This window comes from Phocoena sinus, chromosome 14 (genome assembly GCF_008692025.1).
Source record: "Phocoena sinus isolate mPhoSin1 chromosome 14, mPhoSin1.pri, whole genome shotgun sequence".
NCBI classification, from domain to species: domain Eukaryota; kingdom Metazoa; phylum Chordata; class Mammalia; order Artiodactyla; family Phocoenidae; genus Phocoena; species Phocoena sinus.
Window position 1 is genome coordinate 79940528 of NC_045776.1, and position 24296 is coordinate 79964823.

At 43.7% G+C, this 24296-nt stretch overlaps 1 protein-coding gene across 8 annotated transcripts in view; it reads right to left on the bottom strand.

Moving 5' to 3' along the window:
* The window catches only part of CIT (citron rho-interacting serine/threonine kinase), a 173994-nt gene that overhangs the window by 92348 nt on the left and 57350 nt on the right, over window positions 1–24296 (bottom strand). For all 8 annotated transcript variants that reach the window (XM_032654115.1, XM_032654114.1, XM_032654113.1 and 5 more), the window contains exon 10: window positions 11024–11207. In XM_032654115.1, coding sequence (XP_032510006.1) covers window positions 11024–11207 — 184 coding nt within the window. The remainder of the gene's footprint in view (window positions 1–11023; window positions 11208–24296) is intronic.

A 24296-nucleotide genomic window follows, 5' to 3' on the forward strand; every position in this document is an offset into this window, starting at 1 on the left:
TTCATGCTCTGGGCTAGATGAGATGCAGTACAATGAGGATGCTAACAAAAGAATATGCAGCCTGCCCACACATTGCTTGCCTACTCCTCCTGGCTGCATCTCTGATACACAGCCCGTTGTCCCCATGGAGAGAAAAGGCACTTCTGAGCAGCGGGTGCATGCAGCCACCCACCCACACACAGCAGTGCTGTCTCTTCAAGCACAAAGCCAAGTTTGGGTTTTCCTTTTTTTTCCAGCTTCTATTTTCTAGAAAAATTTACTCTGAAATCAACATCTCTTCCTGATATACACATGTGCTTTATAATTATAGAGGTCCAAAGAGTATTAATAGAGGTAATGGTATATGACACAGAGGGAATGTGGGGCTTGGTCGTTACTGCTGCAGCAGAAAGAACGTTTTCTTAAAATGTGTTCGATGTGACCTAAAAATTGCTTTTACATGTAACCTCAACGTTTAAGGAAAAATGACGAGATGCAGTTTTTTCAATGTCCATAAATAACTCCCATAACTCAAAAACAATTTCCTTAATAAAGCTATCAACAGAATACGTCATATCAAAAGAGAATACAATCTGTTTTTCCAACCTAAAAGAAGGTATATGTGCTGAGTTCTCTCTATCACTGCGGTAATAACTAAGATCATGCTTAAGCATCAAGCCATCCATTTATTTCCTTAGGAAGAGAATCCCAAGCCTGCAAGACATGCCTCCACATCACAGATCACATCGATCACAAATCACAGATATTCTTGAGATAACCAAGAATGGATACTGGAGGCTAAAATGAGGGAATCGAAATTAGCTCAGTTGAGAGCTCTACCTTAATTGTGGCCAACGGCACTAAAAATACATGCAAGCGCAAGATGTAATATGGTGCAAAAAATAAAACACTCATCAGCATTCTGTTCCAAAAATATATTGGCTTTTAAGACTGAGCATTCTGAAATTTATGAACTAACTTTATAAGCCCGTTTAAAAATACACACTGGTGTCCATCATGAACACTTGGAGATACAGTAGTCCCCGCTGATCCACAGTTTCACTTTCCATGGTTTCATATACTCATGGTCAACTGTGGCCCAAAACTATTACATGGAAAATTCTAGAAATAAACAATTTATAAGCTTTCAATTGAGCCACCGATCTGAGCAGCATGATGAAATCTTGCGCTGCCCTGCTCTGTCCCACCTGGGACGTTATTCATCCCTTTATATAGCCTATCCACGCTGTATACGCTACCGGCGAGCCAAGATACAGTTATCGGATTGACTGTCGAAACATCGCAGCGCCTGTGTTCAAGTAAACCTTATTATACTTAATAATGGCCCCAAAGCCCAAGAGTAGTGATGTGGCAATTCTGATACCCTCTTACTGTGTCTAATTTATAAATTAAACTTAATCATAGGTATGTATAGGGAAAAAAGTATATAGAGAGGGTTCGGCACTACACATTGTTTCAAGCATCCATTGGGGGTCTTGGGACGTGTTCCCAGAAGGTAAGGGGGGACTACTACCCCAAATATACCGCTCTTCTAAAAAGCTTCTGAATCTAGCTAGCTTTGGGGCACCTCCTTGCCAACCCACACACACACCACATACACACACACACAGAGCAGTGGTCTCCAGCTGAATTAGAACATATGCTTTGGAATGACTCAAGAATCATGTATTAAAACTCACGCTATTAATAAAAGTATAGTTACGTGATTTCTAATACAGTCCCCACCTCTAAGCCAGTGCCTAGCTTCGCAGGTAAATTTCACTGGTATACCACCACCTCTTGCCTGGATGGCTGCAGTAACTTAACCCATCTCCCTGAAGCCGACTCTTGTCATCCTGCTGTCCACCACACCGTGATCAGAGGGCCTCTCTGTACCATGAGAACCAGACCCTCCACGTCCCTACTCAAAATCCTGCAAAGGCTTCCTGCTCATTGCAAACAGAGCAAAATCCAAAACCAAAGGCCCTGCCTACCTCTTCTCGGACCACTTCCCCCGTGCATCCGGAAGCTCTGGCTACTCCAACGTGCTTTCTGGACACCCACTGGACACCCATGGGCTAGTGCCGGCCTCAGGGACTAAAGTGCTGGTTCCCAGCCATTGCCCACCCAGGTTCAGATTTCTTCAGAGCACTTCCCACCATCTGAAAAATGTCTTACCCATGAACTTACTTATCCTCTGTCTCCCTGCACGGAATGTTAGCTTCCCAAGGGCAGGGACCTTATCTATCTTGCTCAGTCATGCCACAAGGCTTAGAACTACATGTTTTACAATGAACGAATGAATGAATGTGCCAAGCACTTCTGTGCCCCAGGCAGTCTCAGTTTAAAGGTCACAGTGGGACAAAGAGATCCAAAATAAGAAGTGAGCTGAATCAATGCTGACTTGAGAAAGCGCTCTGGCCCTCACACGGGAAATGCTCAGTATTGGTTCTGGATGGCACTGTCACGACGACACACATGCTGTCCCACCCAGGGGACGCTCAAGCACTGGAGGGTGGGTGGGAGTGCGTGACCTCCATGCTGGCCACAGCGCACGTCCACCTCCCCCAGCACCGAGTTCCAGACCCCGCTGGAACTAGGTCCTATCAGGAGCCTGCAGTGTGTTTTATAGAAGGTATAGCCAACCAACACATCACAGACTCCATTCTGAGTAAAAAATTGGACAGAGACATTAGGAAATCTGTCAGGCACCCCCACGGAGCCTGATTCTCTCAATGGGCAGAAACCAGCAAGATGTCTTTATAAAGAGGAGCGGGGAAGAAAAGAGACTCAAAAGCACCCCTGGGCCCATCTTCACCCCTAAATAACAACAACAAATATGAAATGAACACTCACTCTGCTCCCGGCACTAACACTACATGCTCTGCGTGACCCCACGATAAACCCAGCAGGTCGGCACGAATAACCCCCACTTTATACGTAAGGGAAGTGATGCTGAGAGGTCAAGTGCCTTGTTCGCACAGCTAGTGAGGCAGGGAGCCTTGACTTGAACCTACATCTGCCTGGTCCCAAAGCCTAGACTTGCAACATTCTGTCCCCCAAAACAAAGAATGCTTGTATCAGCTCTAAAGTTAAAAGCTGGAAAAGTTGGCCATCGACTGCCACATGCATGGTGAGTGAACTTAAGAAGTAACCCAAGCGGGCTTCCCTGGTGACGCAGTGGTTAAGAATCTGCCTGCCAATTCAGGGGACACGAGTTTGAGCCCTGGGGTCCAGGAAGATCCCACGTGCCGTGGAGCAACTAAGCCCGTGTGCCACAACTACTGGGCCTGCAATCTAGAACCCGCGAGCCACAACTACTGAGCCCACGTGCCACAACTACTGAAGCCTGCATTCCTAGAGCCCGTGCTCCACAACAAGAGAAGCCACCGCCTGCGCACTGCAACGAAGAGTAGCCCCCACTAGCCGCAACTTGAGAAAGCCCGCGTGCAGCAACGAAGACCCAACGCAGCCAATAAATAAATAAATGTTCCTTAAAAAAAAAAACAAAAGAAGTAACCCAAGCTTCTTGATCGGTTTCCTTATCTGTAAAACAACGGGTTACCACTGGGATTAAATAAGAATGTTCATCAAGCCCTTAGAATAGCGTCTGGTACAGTGAGCTCTCAGTAAAGTCATCTCTTTCGCCTTTATTATTAGGCTAGTCCGTCGATCCTGCACAGTCTAGCAGAGTCAGGATTGTTAGAGGCAGGGCAGTGTAGTGGTCCAGGCTATGGGTCTAAGTCTCAGATCTGTTACTATCTGCAAAACCTCAGGCAAGTAACCTAACCTTGCTGAGCCTCAGAGTCCTCCTCTGTAAAATGAGGATAATACCAGCTACCTCATACAGTTATGGTGAGATTGTGACGACTTAATGAGACAACGCACGTGAAGGGGCATTCGGCACAGTGCTGGGCGCACAGGAAGTACTCAAGAGACGACAGCGTCCATGAGCAGCTGTATAAACTGTGCAGAAGAATTGGAATAATCCCTGGCCACTTCTAGTTCAATCTGACAAATGTTCACTGAAGGCCTGCCAGAGGCAAGGCCCCGCTGCATGCAAAGGGTGGAAGACACCATCCCCAACCTCGATGAGCGCTGAGCAGCTGGGCCAGACACAGGGCACAAGGAGGAGGGGTGAGTGAGAAGGCAGGCTGGGGTCTTGGCACATCAGGGTTGAACACCCAGCTCAGGAGTGGTCATTAATTCTGTGCACATCGTGATGCTACTGAAGGGCTGAGCAGGAAAATGACATCATCCAACATGTGCTTTGGGAGAATTCCACCCTCTGTAGAGAATGGATTAGACCGGGGAAAACGGGAGGCAGATGAATCAGTCAGGAGGCTACTGCAGCAGTCCAAAACTCAATGAGGGGTGGCGGTGAGGACAGAAAACCGGGCATACACGCAAGAGGCACAACTTCGAAAACTCGGCAACTGATGAGATGGTGGGGGAGATGAAAAATAGTTTAAGATGACTCTGTTTTCTTGCCTAGAAAGGTAGAGAAAGTGGTAGTTTCTTAAATGAAATGAGGAAAACTAAACTGGCACCGAGTGGCTTACTGAGTGAGCAAGTGAGTCTGTGCTGGGAACAGGGATGGAGAGACGCTAGCAGGACATTCTGGTGATGATGAGCAGGGCATAATGGGAGGAAGGCCATGCGGGGAGGAAGGCCATGGGGAAGTGAGAGTTACAGTCAATGGACTCAATGAGATCACCCCGAACAGGCTAAAAAAACAACTAAGGTGGAGCTTTAGGGGATGGTGCAACATCTCAAGGGCGGCCTGAAACAGACACGGAACAGGGAGAACAACAGTCAGAGAGGAAGGAGGGAAAACCAAGTTTCCATAACATGGAAGAGAAGAAAGGAGAAAGTTTCAAGACACACATGGCAACTAATGGTATCATGTGGTGGGGTGGCAACCACTAAACACAGTGGCTGGGTGGAATCCGTGGCTTCTGAGACAGTGATTTTCATAGAGTTGGAGAGGTTGGAAAAGAGGCATTGAGGGTAGGCTATTCTTTCAGGAAGTTCGTCAGAGAAAGGAAGGTGAGAGAGGTCAGGAGACTCAAGACAAGTAAAACAGAGAGAACCGAGAGAATTTCACTTAGGGGAAGGGACACTTGCCAAACTGGCACCGAGATTGGGAACATACAGCACCAGTTAGTCAATTACTGTCTTCTTAAGGGATCCGAGGCAACCATGCGAATCAGCATGTGTAGACCAGCAAAAAAAGGCAGATCTTCTGGAGCCTAATCCTCAGGACTGGGCTGGTAGCGCTTGGATCAGATTTCCTAAAGGTACCTTTAAGACAAATGAGAAGGCGGCAGAATGGTCCTGCCAGGCCTGCAAGGCAAGCACACACAGTCTAAATAGAGAACAGAATAAGGCAAGAAGAACAAGATGTGCTTGACTTAGAGAAGAAATTGAGCAAGAGGAGAAAACCCCACAAGATACAGAGGCGAGTCTTAGGCACCTGGTCGGGATGACTGTGGAGTGGAAACAGCACAGGGCACTTTAGGGCAGTGTCCATAGGCAGGAGCTGGGGAAGGTTTTGTAACTGATTTGGGAGGCACAGACGATGCATACCTTTGGGAACCAGAGCAGATTCTGCTACTGTTCAAACAATCAAAACACAGGTGAGGCTGTTTGCCATAGGGATCTGTAGGCAGTGCGCACAATGACAGACAGCCTTGGGCTGGAGGTGGAAAGGAACAGAGTTTTTAAGGGAAGATCACCCCCCCAACCCCAAGTATTTCAGTGAAAAGTAAGAAGGACTGATGGGAGAGTTCAGGCCATCTTCCACTGGAATAAGTCCTCCCGGCATGGACGGTGGGAAGCAGTGAAGTACAAAATGTAGACATCAACAGACACAGGTCTCAGACTCGTCAACAAATTGAGAGCTGCGGCCATAAAAATGACTTGAATCGATTCACCCAGTGCTTACTGAGTGGCTTGTCTATGATAGGCCTGAAGGGATAGTGGAGGGCAAGGTCAATGCAGTCCCCTGTCCTCGCCAAGCTTACACTCAAGCAAATGAAAACTCTTGGGGAGAGAGTGTGTATGCATGTGTTCATGTACACACACACACAAAGTGAGAGCCTCTAAATGAAAAGAGGAAGAAGGCAGAAACATCCAAGAGCTACACAGTCCACCTACTCAATAAACTTGCAGAGGCTGAAAACAAGCCCAGCCTTTCCACCGCCGTCAGCTCTCATCCCACCCTGCCCCACCCCACTGCTCAGTCACTGCCCATGATGGGCCTCTGCTTCTGAAAAGCATGTGAACCTGGGGACCCCACATAAATGTGCCCATTTCTCTTGCCTGTGGCATTTATTTGGCAGCCTAGCACAGTGGCTGAGAGACCCTGGAGCCAACTTGCCTGGGTTCAAGTCCTGGCTGAGCCGCCGGGAGCCATGTGACCTTGGGCAAGTTGCTTAGGCTCTCTCTGCGCCTCCGTTTCCTCACTTGTAAAATGGGAATGACGACGGTACCTTCCTTGGGAGCTGTTGTGCAGTTTAAGTGAGTTAACCTGTGTAAAGTGATTGGATCAGAGCCTGGTACAGAGTCAGTACCCTGCAAGGATAAGCTGCTCTTATCTCCCTGCCCACCTGAAATTCTATGTGCCTCTCCACTCATCCAAATCCACTGTCTTCTAAGAAGTTGAGGCAAATATTCTACCTTCCATTAGTCCACTTATAAACTCAGTTCCAACACCTGTGTTTTCTGAGGGTCTATAATGTCCTGTGCTCCAGGAAAACCAGGGTGAATAAGACCCAGCCCTGCCTTTGAGATCACAGCCGACGTGGGGAAACAGACATATTCCAACAAAGGTGATCACTGTACTTTGGCAAGAACTTGGAATTGGCATTACCCATTAAGTGCCCCCATGTCAGATTTTTTGCCTTCCCCTCCCACCTCTCCTAAAGCACTTAGACATCCAATGTTTACACGATATTCTGCAGTCAGGGTGTTTGCTTTGTGTCCCATGAAGTATTTCACACATATACGTGTTTAACTGGATGGGAAGGAACCCACTCTGGGACTGGGCCTTCAAATTCTGGCCCCCAGTCCACTCCACCCAACAACCACCTTTAAGCTACAGGGATCTGGAGGCTGCACATGAACTTGTAGTGGATCAGGATGTTCAAGCATCACTAGCGGAAAGTTCTCAGGGCCTGGGGAGCTGGGTTTCTGGTCTGGCATGACTTTGGGCTATTTAATTATTGCTGAGTTCTTTCCATATCTTCTTCACATATATAGAAGGACACCATGCATATAGAGACTAGTGTAGTGGTAATAACAAAAATAGTAACAGTGGACGTTCCGTGTGACTTTTCCATGTGCCAGGGACTAGAACAAGTGCTTTACGTATTTCACATAATCCTCAAAACAGCCCTAAGAGGCAAGTATCATTATTACCTCACCTTGCAGTTGAGGAAACTGACATATGCAAAGAGGCTTCAGTAGAGCAAGGAAGAGGCACCCGAAACTGGTTCTCTGAAAGTCTGGAAAGGCATTGGTGGAAGCCATTTTTCACTCTTCCACAGTCACAGTGTTTGGATGGCTGGTTCCAAGAATAAATTTTCAGATCCACCCAAAAGGAAAGGAAAAAGCCCTGAGTCAAAAGAGAAAGCCCCCAACAGGGGGGCTAAATATAGCCTATTCAGACACTGTCATCCCACAGATTCCAGTCTCATCGAAATCCCATTGGTCCTCTAAGATTGCCAGCGTCTCCAAAAGCATAAAACCAGCATGCGTAAAAACTAACACAAAATATAAAACCAAATGGCTTTTTCCTTCTGGAGTTTATACTGAAGGTTTGCAGAGATGCACTGCTTCTAGGAAGAAGGAGAGGGACCTAAAAAAAATGTACCCCACGCTGAAAGAGGAGGGAGGAGGGCCAGGATCCATTATATTTTTAAACTTTTAACACACTGATTTCTGTTACTATCCCACCAGTGTAAAATTCAAGCCAACAGAGGCTCAGAGCAACACCCAGGCATCCAGAGCTTAGGGATTTAGTTTGGGTCATTGTTGGTTAAAAAGAAAGAGGCACCAGATTTGCACTAACTCTGCCATCATCCCACCCCAAAGATGACCAAAACTATTCTGTAGGATCTCTCCCATGCCCTCCAACTCAAGCTGCAAGGAATTCCCACTACATCTCAGACACAGAATGCTGAGATCAAGATTCCTGTGAAACCTAAAATGACGCATTCAATGGCTGGCTTAAAAATAGTCTGGGGTCCCAAAAAAGAATCCTAAAAAGTGATGAGCAAATGCAACAATTAAAATCATTCTCACTGCCAGTCTCTGTGAAAACTCTTTTCATTCAGCTCCACCTCTGAACATTTAATTCTGTTCACTGGTAACAGATCTGGGGTCAGTTTTTTCCAACGCAGTAGAGCAGCATCTGTAATTTCCTTTGTGGTGTAAAGAGTGAGTAACAGTACAGGTAATCAATGTGTGTAAATAAAAACCTGTGATGCTGAAACAGGGAGGGGAGAAGTAGAAACTCAGAAATACCAGGTCCCTGGTGGCGATGGTGGCGTCCCAGAAAATTCCCCCCAATCTCCAAATGAATTTTGTTAACTATATGTTTACAAAACTGCAGGGGCTTCTGAGTAATTTCATCACTGCATCTTTTCTATTGAATTTCTAAACAATGATGATCCAATACGTCCAGGGTCACCTACATCCAACAGGTGGGGTGAATTTCCAAAATGATGTTGGAGGTTTCACCCATAGGGCTGTCCCTGGCAGAATAAACAAATCTAACAGCAAGATCACATTGTAAGATATAAGATGAAAGGAGATCATTCTGATTCCAACCCCAAATTGCCACGGAAAGGGCAATTAAAGCTCTCCCACCCAAAGACAGGTATACTTCAATTCCATCTTCCACATAAAAAATACATGGTTTTGTTTGCATGGACTTTTTTTTCTTTTTTATGAGAATCTTAAGCATTCTGTTGGAGCATGAACAGAAGCTCATTTTATGCTCTAGAGATATATTTTGAACTACCAAAGGTAAAACAGCATATCTTCCAATACAGTGAGCAATATAAACACAATCTAGGGGGAAAGGATCATGAGTAAATTAAAACAACAAATATTTATCGAGTGCCTGGGCCTTAATACTGAGAGGCCCCTATCGGAGAGCGCCCTGAGCTTTCTGTGAGAAGCAGAAAGATGCAATTACAGTCTTCCTGAAAAATAAGCAATTAATCACACACTGCTTCAGATTAATTGCAATGCCTGAGAGCCCTCACATCATTCTGCCTTTGCCCCTGAAATCTTATTCCCTCACGTCCTTCCTGGTTTTTCAGATCATTGATTAGCACCCCAAGCAAGCTTTCATTCTGAGCCAGCTCGCCCACTGCTAATCAGAACTAGAACTCTCCACGCACCTCTGTCCAGTCCGACAGGTGACCTTCACTGTGCTGTGTGTGTCAAGGTTAAGCTGCCCACTAACCATGCATCCTTTAACATTGGGCCTCCAATTCTGCCCTGCTCTTTGATGCTGGTACAAAACCTCCCAGCCCTGCTGGGCCATTTCAAATCCATCTGATGGCACATTCAACAGCTAGTGAGCTTTCTGCCTCTCCTCCCATTATCTAGATTGCTTTGGGGATGCAGAGCAAATTAGCCCGAAAGGTACAGCCAACACCACCAAAATCCAACCCCCAATTTTAATCCCAGCCCCCAGGGAGACAGGAAAGAAGGGTCCCCTCGGTCTCTTGCAACACAAACAGCTCTCTCAAATTCTATCGCAGCCCACAACGTTACCTCCCATCAAGTGCCCAGTTCCCCCCAGTTGTCTGAAATCTTTCCAGGAACATTACTGTCAAAATAGCACCCATGGGGAGACACTATCCAAGAACCTACATGACATCCCCTCAATTCAATATCTGAGCTACGAGCACAACAAACCAGGACTAAATGCTGCCAAGGGAAGATCAAATTCTGCTTGTTTTCTAAGTGGGCAGCGACCGATCACCCAACATTACCCCGAGAGGCTCCAAGTGAGGGAGCTGTGGCATCGGGGGAATAACACAGCCAGTCCAAGACCTTCCCAGGGAACTTGAACCTCTGAACGCAGAATGTCATTGGATCAGGAGAACGAAGCAAGACACTGAGCTCTGACATCCACAGAGGCTACTGCATTTTAGAGAAATTCCAGGAGGCTGGAAGCCAGGGACCTCCCCCCGCCCAACCCCATCCCCAAGTCCCAAGTGCCGTACTAATGCGTTTTTCTTTAGCTTTTTCAAGAATGGAGAAAGACTGATCATGTCAAGAGGTTTACAGTAATATTTATACTTCCATTTTCTAGTCTCCCGGTTTGTTTTTTCCCTTGTGAAGCCCAGTTTCTGTGAATCAATGACTCGGCTACATCATACTCCCTCCTGGTGGCTCACAGTAACGGGGCTCTCTCTGGCTGCCAGTGCTTTGCCGGCTCAGAGGCTCAGCTGCCGGATTCCCCAGTCTTGCAGCAGACTTTGAGCTGAGCCAAGTACCATCTCTCCGTTAGAGCTCTGGTACAGCCACTTGCAGCTCAGGTAACCCCATCGGGAAGCCTTTAGCTCGTGAGAAACGGATTTTAGGATTCTTTCAATACTGCCAAGAGAGCAACCTCCATCCACCCACCTGAGAGATAGAGGGCTACACAGATGGAAAAATAGATAGACAGCTCATCTTAACCCTGCACGTTCCTCCCTTCACCAAGGCTCTGCACTGCTAGGTATCTCCCACTATCTCCTCCCCTCTAAAGAAGACCAAAGACTGAAAAACTAACCCAAAGTACCCGACTGACAATTATGATGCTATGGACAGGAAGAGGTACCTTCAACACAGCAAAATGAGAATATGAACAGTCTACCCCTCCCAAAGCCCAACCAGGTCAACTGCCTTCCAAACGCAAGCTGGTTAACAGCTTTCCTCCACTGCACTCCCCCCGGGCTGCCACTGCCACCGCCGCCACCTTTGGGCTCTATGCCTTGCATCGATGCAGGTCCCTTAGAAAAGTCAAAATTTCACTTACTCAGATCTACCAAGAATTCCCAGTGCCTTGCTATACGAAAACCCCACAAACGGCAGTTCTTCTCCTGAGAAACCTGAGGGGTTCAGCTGGCACAGAGAGGATGAAACCCACGAATTCTTCTCTGGTTCATCAAAATTGGAGGTGTCATCATCAGACTTGAGGGTGGGAACGAAGGGGGGAGGAGCTGGTTAAAAAAAAACAAGAAGGGGTGGGGGGGGAGAAAAATTCAGACGGATTCAACACTGTTGCGGAGAAGAAAATCGTCTCACTCCTTCAGCGTTCCCGATGGCACTGCAGCGCCTGCTTTCAATCTAGCTCACACACAGGCAGACCCAGCCTCTGCTCGGCTCTTACAGCAACAAGAGATTAACCCCTTCCCTGCCAACATGGCCACCAACCCGCAGACGGGCTGCCTTCCCTGCTGGGGTAAACTGAAGGGTAAACTCAAACAGGTCACTTGGTAGAACGAAAAGCACTTGGGGAACTCGTTTGAGCAAGCCACTCATTCCTGATATTTCCAGAATGATGCTACAGAGCATCAGATGGCTGGTGCTGGTGTACCAGATGACCTAAACCTTTTTATTTCCTCTTCCAGACAGGTCCAAATTATTAATATTTAGTGCTAATCACTGGGATAAGATGGAATTTCTACATTTCGTGGATTAACTGGAGTGAGAGAAATGAACAGGAGAGAGAGTTTGGGAGGCATGTAACTCATGTTAGGATAGCTCTGCAGTCTAGCCCATTCATATCCGGATGAGTATACTCGGAGCACTTATGTACCACTTTTTTTTTTTTTTTTTTTTTTTTTAGTTCATCATCCCTCCTCCCCAGCTCGATCATGCCCCTGAATCCGCCGCAGTTTAATCAGCATAACGAAATGCCAGCCAGATAAAGTTCTTCCCGATGATGTACGGCACCCCTGTGCACTGATGGTGTGGATGGATGGCTGCGTCCTACCTCATTAAGGCATGACTCCTGGCTAAGGACGTCTTACATCTTCTCCACTTCCTGCGGACCTACTAAGCTCTCTTGGTCAGGGAGTTGGACACTCATTCATCGGTCACCAGGAAGCCGCCCTCTGTGGTGGGCTCCCAGGGGTATAGCCAGCCAGAAGTGTTACCATGGCTGCGGGCTGAGGCGTCTGTGGTAGGTGGGCCGGGTAAGCTGGAGAGCCGGGCATCACATCCCCCGCAGTGCAGGCTTCATGCTCGCCACTCTGTGCGTGTGTGGTCTGGCGGCAACCCCGCCTGGCCACCTGCGTGGCAGGGGCCAGTGCTCATCTGAGTGACAGAGCACCATGAGTCACGGCCAGAGCTCTGGAGAGCGCCCCCTAGGACAGTTGTCACAGCGCTTCCCAGCCCAGGCTTCTTTTTTAACTCCTTGCTTTCTGCACAAAAGCTGTGTGCCAGATAGGAGCAGCAGTCTATTTTCCGCTTATGGACTCCAAAGAATCTGGCTGTTTCCAAAGTTCCCCAATGACAACAACAACATCGGAAGCAGCAGGCAGCATCAGGAAGGAGACAAAGGTGAAGGGATGTGGAGCGGCAGGAGATGAAGCCAGAATGAGGAGGTCTGGCAGCTCCCGGGAAATGCAAAAAAGAACATTCTCAGAACTCAGGTGCGTTGAGATGTGGTAGGAGACTGAAAAACGTAAAATGTACACTTGCCGAAAATTATTTAACACCTCGAAGCTCTCAAGAGAATTTAAATCTTCCCTGTTAGTGTCAGAATCTACTTGCTTAACGTGTTAAAAATTAGTTGATGGAAAGAAAAATTACATTGAATGCTTCAGCCCACCTCCCATGTGTACTTTCCATCAACATGGGCTCAAATCCAATCAGATTTCAATTACCCAATATCTTTTTATAAGCAAAAAAAACACCTTTTAATGGAAATTATACTTCACGAGGATAAAAAAGAGAAGTTTCCCATCCCAAAATAAGGAAACTCAGGTAAAGACTGAGGAAATGTATGGAAAGAGATTTGCAGATGATATTAATATGGAAGCATCATGGCTGGTGGCACATACTTTGACTAAGTGGGTTCAAACCACAGCTCCGCCACTTACCAGCACTGTGACCTTGGGAAAGTGCCTTAACCTCTCTGAGCCTCAGTTTCAACATACAGATAATTTCCTCAAAGGGCTGCTGGGAGGTTTAAATGAAAGAAATCTATATAAAGTGCTTACTGGTACAGCTCTTAGCATACAGTAAACACTCCATAAAGATTACTTGCTATTAGAGCAGGAATAAAGAGGCAGACATAGAGAATGGACTTGAGGACTTGGGGTGGGAGGGAGAAGCTGGGGCAAAGTGAGAGCAGCATAGACATGTTTACACTACGGAATGTAAAACAGTTGGCTGGTGGGAAGCAGCAGCATAGCAAAGGGAGACTGACTCCGTGCTTTGCGGATGACCTAGAGGGGTGGGATAGGCAGAATGGGAAGGAGACCCAAGAGGGAGGGGATTTGCTTTGTTGTGCAACAGAAACTAACACAGTATTGTGAAGCAATTATACTCCAATAAAGATCGATGAAAAAAAAAAAAGACTACCTGCTGCTGTTATTGCCCACATGACAGATGTTTATGACAGATCCTGCAGTTAGAAGGCTAGTGAGATACAGCAGAGTCTGTGTTGAGTATTCTTTCCTGCACAAGACACAGACACTCACGTGGATGTTTGTTAATCGTACCATTTCATTCTTAGCAGAAGTTTAATTCCCTTTCCACTATATACTAATTTATCTTTGGGAGACTGAAATAGAATTCCATTTCTGAGTGAGGAGTATGATTAATATAGGGGCAGGAGCCACCCTCTGTGAAATAACTATTACTGAGAAATTCCGTACTATAAATATGATCCCTCTTTAAAACTCCATCACACTCAAAGCTAGCCCATGTAGTCGAGATAAGATAAAGGGCCAGGTAATCTTCAATAAGAGGGAGAAGTCAACATGAAATGCCCCAGCTGGTAATAAGCGAGACACTCACAGGACAGATGAAAAGCTAAGAATGTCAGAGCCTCTAGACAGGTAGTCAGTTGGGTACAATGGGAAACTCTGAAAAGAGGGGCTTCTAGGGGCCACATTTGGTCAGGGAAAAGAGCCACAGCCTCAAGCCAAAGAGAAGTGGGGGAAGTGGAAATCCTCAATCTAAGAGAAAGTGATGGATGCTCACCCTTGTCCAGAGCCCTTTAGAAGAGAAACAGGGCAGCTATTAAAACTGTAGCCCCAGGTAGGGTGTCTGTGGTTACAGTATCCTACATGGTGAGGGAACTACAAGCCAAGAAATTATCAGCAATATTGGTCCAGGATCCCTTAGGGCACTGGCAGATGTAAGTGGAGAAAAGTCTGTAGGACCACGTTCACAACCCAGGGCACACAAGACTCCTTCTCTTCCTCCCTCCCTCCCTCCCTCACTCCCCCCCAACACACACACACTCCCAACTAGAAATGAGTTCACAATAAAAAGTAAAAACCAACAACTACACATAACAAGAAAAAAGGAACCACCCAAACTACCACAAAGGAGCATCAGCAGATACAAAAGTGGGAGAATTAGCCCCCAAAAAACTGCAGATAAGAGAACAATCTAAAATGGACCATAAAATAAATTTTCATTCATGATCAAGGTAAATGAGTAGAAATTCTAATAAAAGAACAAGATACTCTGGAGAAAAGACAAAGCACATTTGAAAGGAACCAAATGGAACTTTTAAAAATGAAAAACATGATTGCTGAATTTAAAGTTTAAAACTCACTGGGTGCATTAAACAGACTAGACACAGCTAAAGAGAAAGCTGATGAACTAGTGGATAGATCTGAGGAAATCACATAGAACCATGCTTCACAAGGTGTGATCTGTAGACTTGCAGCATCAACAGCATCGCCAGGGAGTTGCTTAGAAATACAGAATGGCAGGCCCTACACCATGCCCACTGAATCAGCACCTACATTCCAAAAAGATCCCCAGGTGATCTGTGAGCACACTGCAGTTGGAGAAGTGCTGATACAGAATGCAATACACAGAGACAAAGAGACAGGAGACAGAGAATGAGAAGGTTCAATGTACCTCTAATATGAGCACTGGAAAGAGAATAGAGAACTAGCTCAAAATCTGGATGCCACATTTTAAAGGATTATATAATCTAAAGATTATCAACTATGTGACCACATCTATCTTGGGGGATTAATTCTCCTCTTTCTTGTACCTTATGGAAAAAGTCCCTTTTCTGATCCTCATAAAACATGACTTTTTCTTGTTTTTTGCTTTAAAAAAGATATTAGTAGGTCACTGAAACAACTGGATTTGCATCTACGTTGATGGAGGTATTCAATGCACCTAAGAACATAGCATAGTGTCAGGCACATAGCAGGTGCATAATAAATACATGCTGAATAGATAACAAACCCAAAACAATTAAGAAAATGGGAATAGGAACATACATATCGATAATTACCTTAAATGTAAATGGATTAAATGCTCCCACCAAAACACACAGACTGGCTGAATGGATACAAGAACAAGACCCATATATATGCTGTCTATAAGAAACCCACTTCAGACCTCAGGACACATACAGACTGAAAGAGACAAAGAAGGACACTACATAATGATCAAGGGATCGATCCAAGAAGAAGATGTAACAACTGTAAATATTTATGCACCCAACATAGGAGCACCTCAATACATAATACTAACAGCCATAAAAGGGGAAATCGACAATAACACAATCATAGTAAGGGACTTTAACACCCCACTTTCACCAATGGACAGATCATCCAAATTGAAAATAAATAAGGAAACACAAGCTTTAAATGACACATTAAACAAGATGGACTTAATTGATATTTATAGGACATTCCATTCAAAAACAACAGAACACACATTTTTCTCAAGTGCTCATGGAACATTCTCCAGGATAGATATCTTGGGTCACAAATCAAGCCTTGGTAAATTTAAGAAAACTGAAATCGTAACAAGTATCTTTTCTGACCACAACGCTATGAGACTAGATATCAATTACAGGAAAAGATCTATAAAAAATACAAACATATGGAGGCTAAACAATCACAACTTAATAACCAAGTGATCACTGAAGAAATCAAAAAATACCTAGAAACAAATGACAATGGAGACACGAGGACCCAAAACCTACAGGATGCAGCAAAAGCAGTTCTAAGAGGGAAGTTTATAGCAATATATTCCTACCTTAATAAACAGGAAACATCTCAAATAAACAACCTAACCTTGCACCTAAAGCAATTAGAGAAATAAGAACAAAAAAAAACCCAAAGTTAGCAGCAGGAAAGAAATCATAAAAATCAGATCAGAAATAAATGAAAAAGAAATGAAGGAAACGATAAAAAAGATCAATAAAACTAAAAGCTGGTTCTTTAAGATAATCAAAATTGATAAACCATTAGCCAGACTCATCAAGAAAAAAAGGGAGAAGACTCAAATCAATAGAATTAGAAATGAAAAAGGAGAAGTAACAACTGACACTGCAGAAATACAAAGGATCATGAGAGATTACTACAAGCGACTCTATGCCAGTAAAATGGACAACCTGGAAGAAATGGACAAATTCTTAGAAATGCACAACCTGCCGAGACTGAACCAGGAAGAAATAGAAAATATGAACAGACCAATCACAAGCACTGAAATTGAAACTGTGGTTAAAAATCTTCCAACAAACAAAAGCCCAGGACCAGATGGCTTCACAGGCGAATTCTATCAAACATTTAGAGAAGAGCTAACACCTAATCCTTCTCAAACTCTTCCAAAACATAGCAGAGGGAGGAACACTCCCAAACTCATTCTACGAGGCCACCATCACCCTGATACCAAAACCAGACAAAGATGTCACAAAGAAAGAAAACTACAGGTCAATATCACTGATGAACATAGGTGCAAAAATCCTCAACAAAATACTAGCAAACAGAATCCAACAGCACATGAAAAGGATCATACACCATGATCAAGTGGGGTTTAACCCAGGAATGCAAGGATTCTTCAATATATGCTAATCAATCAACATGATACATCATATTAACAAACTGAAGGAGAAAAACCATATGATCGTCTCAACAGATGCAGAGAAAGCTTTCGACAAAATTCAACACCCATTTATGATAAAAACCCTGCAGAAAGTAGGCATAGAGAGAACTTTCCTCAACATAATAAAGGCCATATATGACAAACCCACAGCCAACATCATTCTCAATGGTGAAAAACTGAAACCATTTCTACTAAGATAAGGAACAAGACAAGGTTGCCCATTCTCACCACTATTATTCAACATAGTTTTGGAAGTTTTAGCCACAGCAATCAGAGAAGAAAAAGGAATCCAAATCAGAAAAGAAGAAGTAAAGCTGTCACTGTTTGCAGATGACATGATGCTCTACATAGAGAATCCTAAAGATGCTATCAGAAAACTACTAGAGCTAATCAATGAATTTGGTAAAGTAGCAGGACACAAAATTAATGCACAGAAATCTCTGGCATTCCTATACACTAATGATGAAAAACCTGAAAGTGAAATTAAGAAAACACTCCCATTTACCACTGCCAACAAAAAGAATAAAATATCTAGGAATAAACCTACATAAGGAGACAAAAGACCTGTATGCAGAAAATTATAAGACACTGATGAAAGAAATTAAAGATGATGCAAACAGATGGAGAGATATACCATGTTCTTGGATTGGAAAAAGCAACACTGTGAAAATGACTATATTACCCAAAGCAATCTACAGATTCAATGCAATCCCTATCAAACTACCAATGGCATTTTTCACAGAACTGGAACAAAAAATTTCACAATTTGTATGGAAACACAAAAGACCCCAAAGAGCCAAAGCAATCTTGAGAACGAAAAAAAAGAGCTGGAGGAATCAGGCTCCCTGACTTCAGACTATACTACAAAGCTACAGTAATCAAGACAGTACGGTACTGGCACAAACACAGAAATATAGATCAATGGAACAGGATAGAAAGCCCAGAGATAAACCCACGTACATATGGTGACCTTATCTTTGATAAAGGAGGCAAGAATATACAGTGGAGAAAAGACAGCCTCTTCAATAAGTGGTGCTGGGAAAATTGGACAGGTACATGTAAAAATATGAAATTAGAACACTCCCTAACACCATACACAAAAAATAAACTCAAAATGGATTAAACACCTAAATGTAAGGCCAGACACTATCAAACTCTTAGAGGAAAACATAGGCAGAACACTCTACGACATAAATCACAGCAAGATCCTTTTTGACCCACCTCCTAGAGGAATGGAAATAAAAACAAAAATAAACAAATGGGACCTAATGAAACTTCAAAGCTTTTGCACAGCAAAGGAAACCATAAACAAGACCAAAAGACAACTCTCAGAATGGGAGAAAATATTTGCAAATGAAACAACAAAGGATTAATCTCCAAGATTTTCAAGCAGCTCATGCAGCTCAATAACTAAAAACAAACAACCCAATCCAAAAATGGGCAGAAGACCTAAATAGACATTTCTCCAAAGAAGATATACAGGTTGCCAACAAACACATGAAAGAATGCTCAATATTATTAATCATTAGAGAAATGCAAATCAAAACTACAATGAGATATCATCTCACATCAGTCAGAATGGCCATCATCAAAAAATCTAGAAACAGGGCTTCCCCTGGTGGCGCAGTGGTTGGGAGTCCGCCTGCCGATGCAGGGGGCGCGGGTTCGTGCCCCGGTCCGGGGGGGGTCCCGCATGGCGCGGAGCGGCTGGGCCCGTGGGCCATGGCCGCTGGGCCTGCGCGTCCGGAGACTGTGCTCCGCAACGGGAGAGGCCGCAGCGGTGAGAGGCCCGCGTACTGCAAAAAAAAAAAAAAAAATCTAGAAACAATAAATGCTGGAGAGGGTGTGGAGAAAAGGAAACACTCTTGCACTGTTAGTGGGAATGTAAATTGATACAGCCACTATTGAGAACAGTATGGAGATTCCTTAAAAAACTACAAATAGAACTACCATACGACCCAGCAATCCCACTACTGGGCATATACACTGAGAAAACCGTAATTCAAAGAGTCATGTACCAAAATGTTCACTGCAGCTCTATTTACAATAGCCAGGGCATGGAAGCAACCGAAGTGTCCATCGTCGGATGAATGGATAAAGAAGATGTGGCACATATATACAATGGAATATTACTCAGCCATAAAAAGAAACGAAATTGAGTTATTTGTAGTGAGGTGGATGGACCCACAGTCTGTCATACAGAGTGAAATAAGTCAGAAAGAGAAAAACAAATACCGTATGCTAACACATATATATGGAATCTAAGGGAAAAAAAATAAAAAGGTCATGAAGAAACTAGGGGCAAGATGGAATAAAGACACAGACCTACTAGAGAATGGACCTGAGGATATGGGGGAGGGGGAAGGGTAAGCTGTGACAAAGTGAGAGAGTGGCATGGACATATATACACTACCAAGTGTAAAATAGATAGCTAGTGGAAAGCAGCCGCATAGCACAGGGATATCAGCTCGGTGGTTTGTGACCACCTAGAGGGGTGCGACAGGGAGGGTGGGAGGAAGGGAGACCTAAGAGGGGAGAGATATGGGAACACATGTATATGTATAACTGATTCATTTTGTTATAAAGCAGAAACTAACACACCATTGTAAAGCAATTATACTCCAATAAAGATGTTAAAAAAAAAAACTACAATGAGATATCATCTCACACTAGTCAGAATGGCCATCATCAAAAAATCTAGAAACAATAAATGCTGGAGAGGGTGTGGAGAAAAGGAAACACTCTTGCACTGTTAGTGGGAATGTAAATTGATACAGCCACTATTGAGAACAGTATGGAGGTTCCTTAAAAAACTATGAATAGAACAACCGTGTGACCCAGCAATCCCACTACGGGGCATATACCCTGAGAAAACCATAATTCAAAAAGAGTCATGTACCAATATGTTCATTGCAGCTCTATTTACAATAGCCAGGACATGGAAGCAACCTAAGTGTCCATCAACAGATGAATGGATAAAGAAGATGTGGCACATATATACAATGGAATATTACTCAGCCATAAAAAGAAACGAAATTGAGTTATTTGTAGTGAGGTGGATGACCTAGAGTCTGTCATACAGAGTGAAGTAAGTCAGAAAGAGAAAAACAAATACTGTATGCTAACACATATATATGGAATCTAATTTAAAAAAAAAAAAGGTCATGAAGAACCTAGGGGCAAGACGGGAATAAAGATGTAGACCTACTAGAGAATGGACTTGAGGATATGGGGAGGGAGAAGGGTAAACTGGGACAAAGTGAGAGAGTGGCATGGACATACATACACTACCAAACGTAAAATAGATAGCTAGTGGGAAGCAGCCGCATAGCACAGGGAGATCGGCTCGGTGCTTTGTGACCAGCTAGAAGGGTGGGATAGGGAGGGTGGGAGGGAGGGAGACGCAAGAGGGAAGAAATATGGGGATATATGTATATGTATAACTGATTCACTTTGTTATAAAGCAGAAACTAACACACCATTGTAAAGCAATTATACTCCAATAAAGATGTTAAAAAAAAAAAAGATATATAATTAAACGACTAGAAAATGGCTCTTGCAAAGAGTGCACCTGGCATAATACAGGCCATGAAGAAGTTACTGGATGTTTGAGTTAAATGAAGAGGCTTTAGAAGTAGATATTGTTCTGTCTGAAAAATATGTTAATGAGTGCCTATATTAATGTTTCCTGATAGAGTATAATGAAATCACCATCTCACCTCCCCAACATGCTCACTACATTCAATAATGACAAATAAGAAGTCATACATTAAGATCTGTTCATTAGTAAAAAGCCACGAAAAAAAAAAAAGGAAAAAACCTTTCCCTATATACATTTTAAATAAATCAGCCTATGCTTGAGGTCACATCAGGGCACATTTTCCTCAGTGACAGGGGCTATACAAGTACATTCTGGAGGGTCCCCCTCGCCCCCCACTTATAAGATAGATGGCAGAACAAGGTTTTCAGAAACAAAGAGCTATTTTAAGAACTGTAGTTAATCTCCCGCCTATAAATTCTCTCCTTTTTAAAATCCTGACATTCATTAGAAGCTTGGGGGTGGGTGCGGAATGTATTGTCTTCAAAACTATTCACGAAGGAAAAAAAAAAAAAACAAGGAAAGGAGAGACAAATGGATTCATCCTCTTGGCCCTACTTCTTTCTAACACGCTCCACTGAGCTCCATTTTTCCCATTCAAACTTTTAACTTCTCGACATACCAAACATGAATATTAAAAACGCAAAAGATTTTTCTAATTTTGGTCTAGGGTTGATCATCTGCTTTCCCCGCGGTAACACGATCTCCATGAGGCGAAAGTCGACGCTGTGTTCACCATTATACACCTAACACCTAGAACAGTACCCATCTGTCCTGATTCAAGGGTTCATATCTATATTGTGAAAGGAATGAATCAACAACAAGAACCTTAGATGTGGGATAATTTCTTAGACCTAATGGGATAATTCATGCCATACACCACTTCAAGGAACTCAGAGTACCCAATTTAGTCATGAAGAATTGGCACATTAAAAACAAAAACAAAAACCTGAACCTAGACATAGCTCATAAAACTCCCATGATGTTCAATCATCACTATGGGTTATGGACACTAGTGCTGGGTTGTGTGTGGCAGAGTTAGAAGATGAATAACAGACAACATAGTGTCAGAAAAGACAAAGGCACGTGAATAAATACCGTGTGATATCATGAATCAGGACAGTGCCTGGAACGCAGTGGGCACTCAATGATATTAAATCAAAAACATTTTCAAGTTCATTCTATCTACCATGGTGTTCCACACCTTAAAAAATAAATAAAAAGTACCCAACTGATTAATTAGATGCTACGTTCAAATCTAAAAGAAAGACTACCTAAATATTAGCTGTCTTCTAGTTCATTAAAATCTGAGGCAGCAATATGATCGCACTTATCTACATGATGAAGACAGAACTGCAAAACAAGTGAAGAGGAGGCTGTTTGTGTCGTTTAGAGGTCAAGATGAGGCTGTGAAAAGTGGAGAGTGTGTAAACAGAATGATGGCCATCGTGTGTTGCCGATGGGGATACACTGAGTTTTGTGTGTTCCTGTGTCATGGAGGTGATTGAATCTCGAGAGTTAGTTAAAAGATGTCTTCACGGGCTGGAGTGGGAATGAGTGCTACTTTAGAAAAGCCAGGGAACAGTAGCCCAAGAAAGCTGTGGGTAATGAGGCTGGGAAGTAAATGCAAGTGAAATCCTGGCTGGACCTTGAAGGGGGGAAATCCTAGATTGGATTGACAGAAGGGATTATTAGAGAGCGTTTAAGAGTGCTGGGCTGGTGTGAGTGCCTGAGACTGATAAGATCACTTCAACAGTGATGGTAGAAAGAGGTCGATGCTAGGAACTGCTAAAGGACAAGTCTACAATAGTTAACATGACAAATTCTATACTAAGGAAGTGATAACAGAAAGGGAGAGGACGTGGATTAACATGAGGCATGGCACAAAATGTGACAACTGATGCAAGAGCAGAGATTTTAGGAATATCAATGACCGACTCTTACAATAGGAACAACTGCACGAGAAAAAGGTTGCAATAGAAAAAGCGAGATATACAACATCGGAGATCTCATGGGAATGAACCAAGAGAATAAATTAGGGGAAAGGCAAGTAGAGCTAGCTACTAAATACATATAAGTAATTGAGCCCATGAGAACAGATTATATCTCCTGAGCCTCATGCAAGCCCTTGACTTTCTCCCCTCCGCGTAGGAAGTGGGCAGGTATAACTTGTCCAAACAGCCCACTGTATATGAAATGCAAAAAGAAGACAAATCGGATCCAGTTTCCAATAGACTTGAGTAAACAAAAAATTATCCCACGTCTTTGCTTCCCAAAAGAGCCATAAAAAGACTTTAAGGTAATGTTGATTTGGCTGGTGATCAATTTTCACAATGGTGTCTCCAAAGGAATAAGGAAGTTTTAGCATTACTAAAGGATGCTTCCATCCATCAATCTCAAGGATGCCAGGGCTTGGCTGCCAACAACTAAGCAGGTTTCCTCTCTGGGGGCAGATACAAAATCTCGATGGAGTTGTGTGCTGTCTGAATCTCGCCATTCTCAGAAGTCATGTTTCTACAGGCTGCTTAATATAGAGTTTTTGGTTAATATAGAGTTTTATGTTTTCCCACAGAATTATACTTTTAGGGATGCTTCCTCTCAATTCTGGATAACACTTCCACCAGCCTTCTAACGTCATAGTGTCACTTTGTTTTTCCCCCCTCCCTTTTGGTCTAGGTAAACAGCGACCTGGGAAACACCTACATAGGATGGAAACACTCAAAGAGAATCTTTTCAAACTGCAACTAGTCACGACCGTATTTCTCTGCAAAGCTGGGTGTGGATACATCCAGTGTGGGGCGCAGGTGGAGGCCCTCAGAGCACACTTGAACAATAGTTCATGGGCTTCCGTTTCCCGGGACCTGCTCACTCTAGACCCCAACAACTTTCCCTTCCAGCACCTTCCCCCTTGAATTACCTACACTTAAGGACACATCAGATTAGATTCATTCTTTTCTACCTTCAAGACCTCTGTGGTATCCTTTCCTCCAACATTTGCGGGGGTGGGGGGGGTTGTTTTTTTCCTCCAACATTTTTTAAATTTAAGTTTTTATTATGAAAATTTTCGCATGCACCAAAGTGGTACGGGAGTAAAATGAACTCCTGCATGCCTCAACAGCTTGTAACATTCTCGTTTCATATCATCCCCACCCCTATTTTATTTGCACGTGCGCCGATTATTAAAAGCAAACCCCAAAATAGCAAGTTATCAAAGAAACAACAAAAAATTATTTTCCACAGGGGAAGAAAGATATGTTTCATGTGAAAAGTACCATCCAAGTGCTGAATGGAAAGAATACAAAGACCTAGGTATACAGCTCTAAACAGTTCCTAAAAAAAATAAAAAAAAAAAAAAAAAAAAAAAACTACAATAAAAACAAGCAAACAGGGCTTCCCTGGTTGCACAGTGGTTAAGAATCTGCCTGCCAATGCAAGTGACACGGGTTCGAGCCCTGGTTGGGGAAGATCCCACATGCTGCGGAGCAACTAAGCCCGTGCGCCACAACTACTGAGCCTACGCTCTAGAGCCCACGTGCCACAACTACTGAGCCTGCGCTCTAGAGCCCGCATGCCACAACTACTGAAGCCCAGGTGCCTAGAGCCCGTGCTCCAG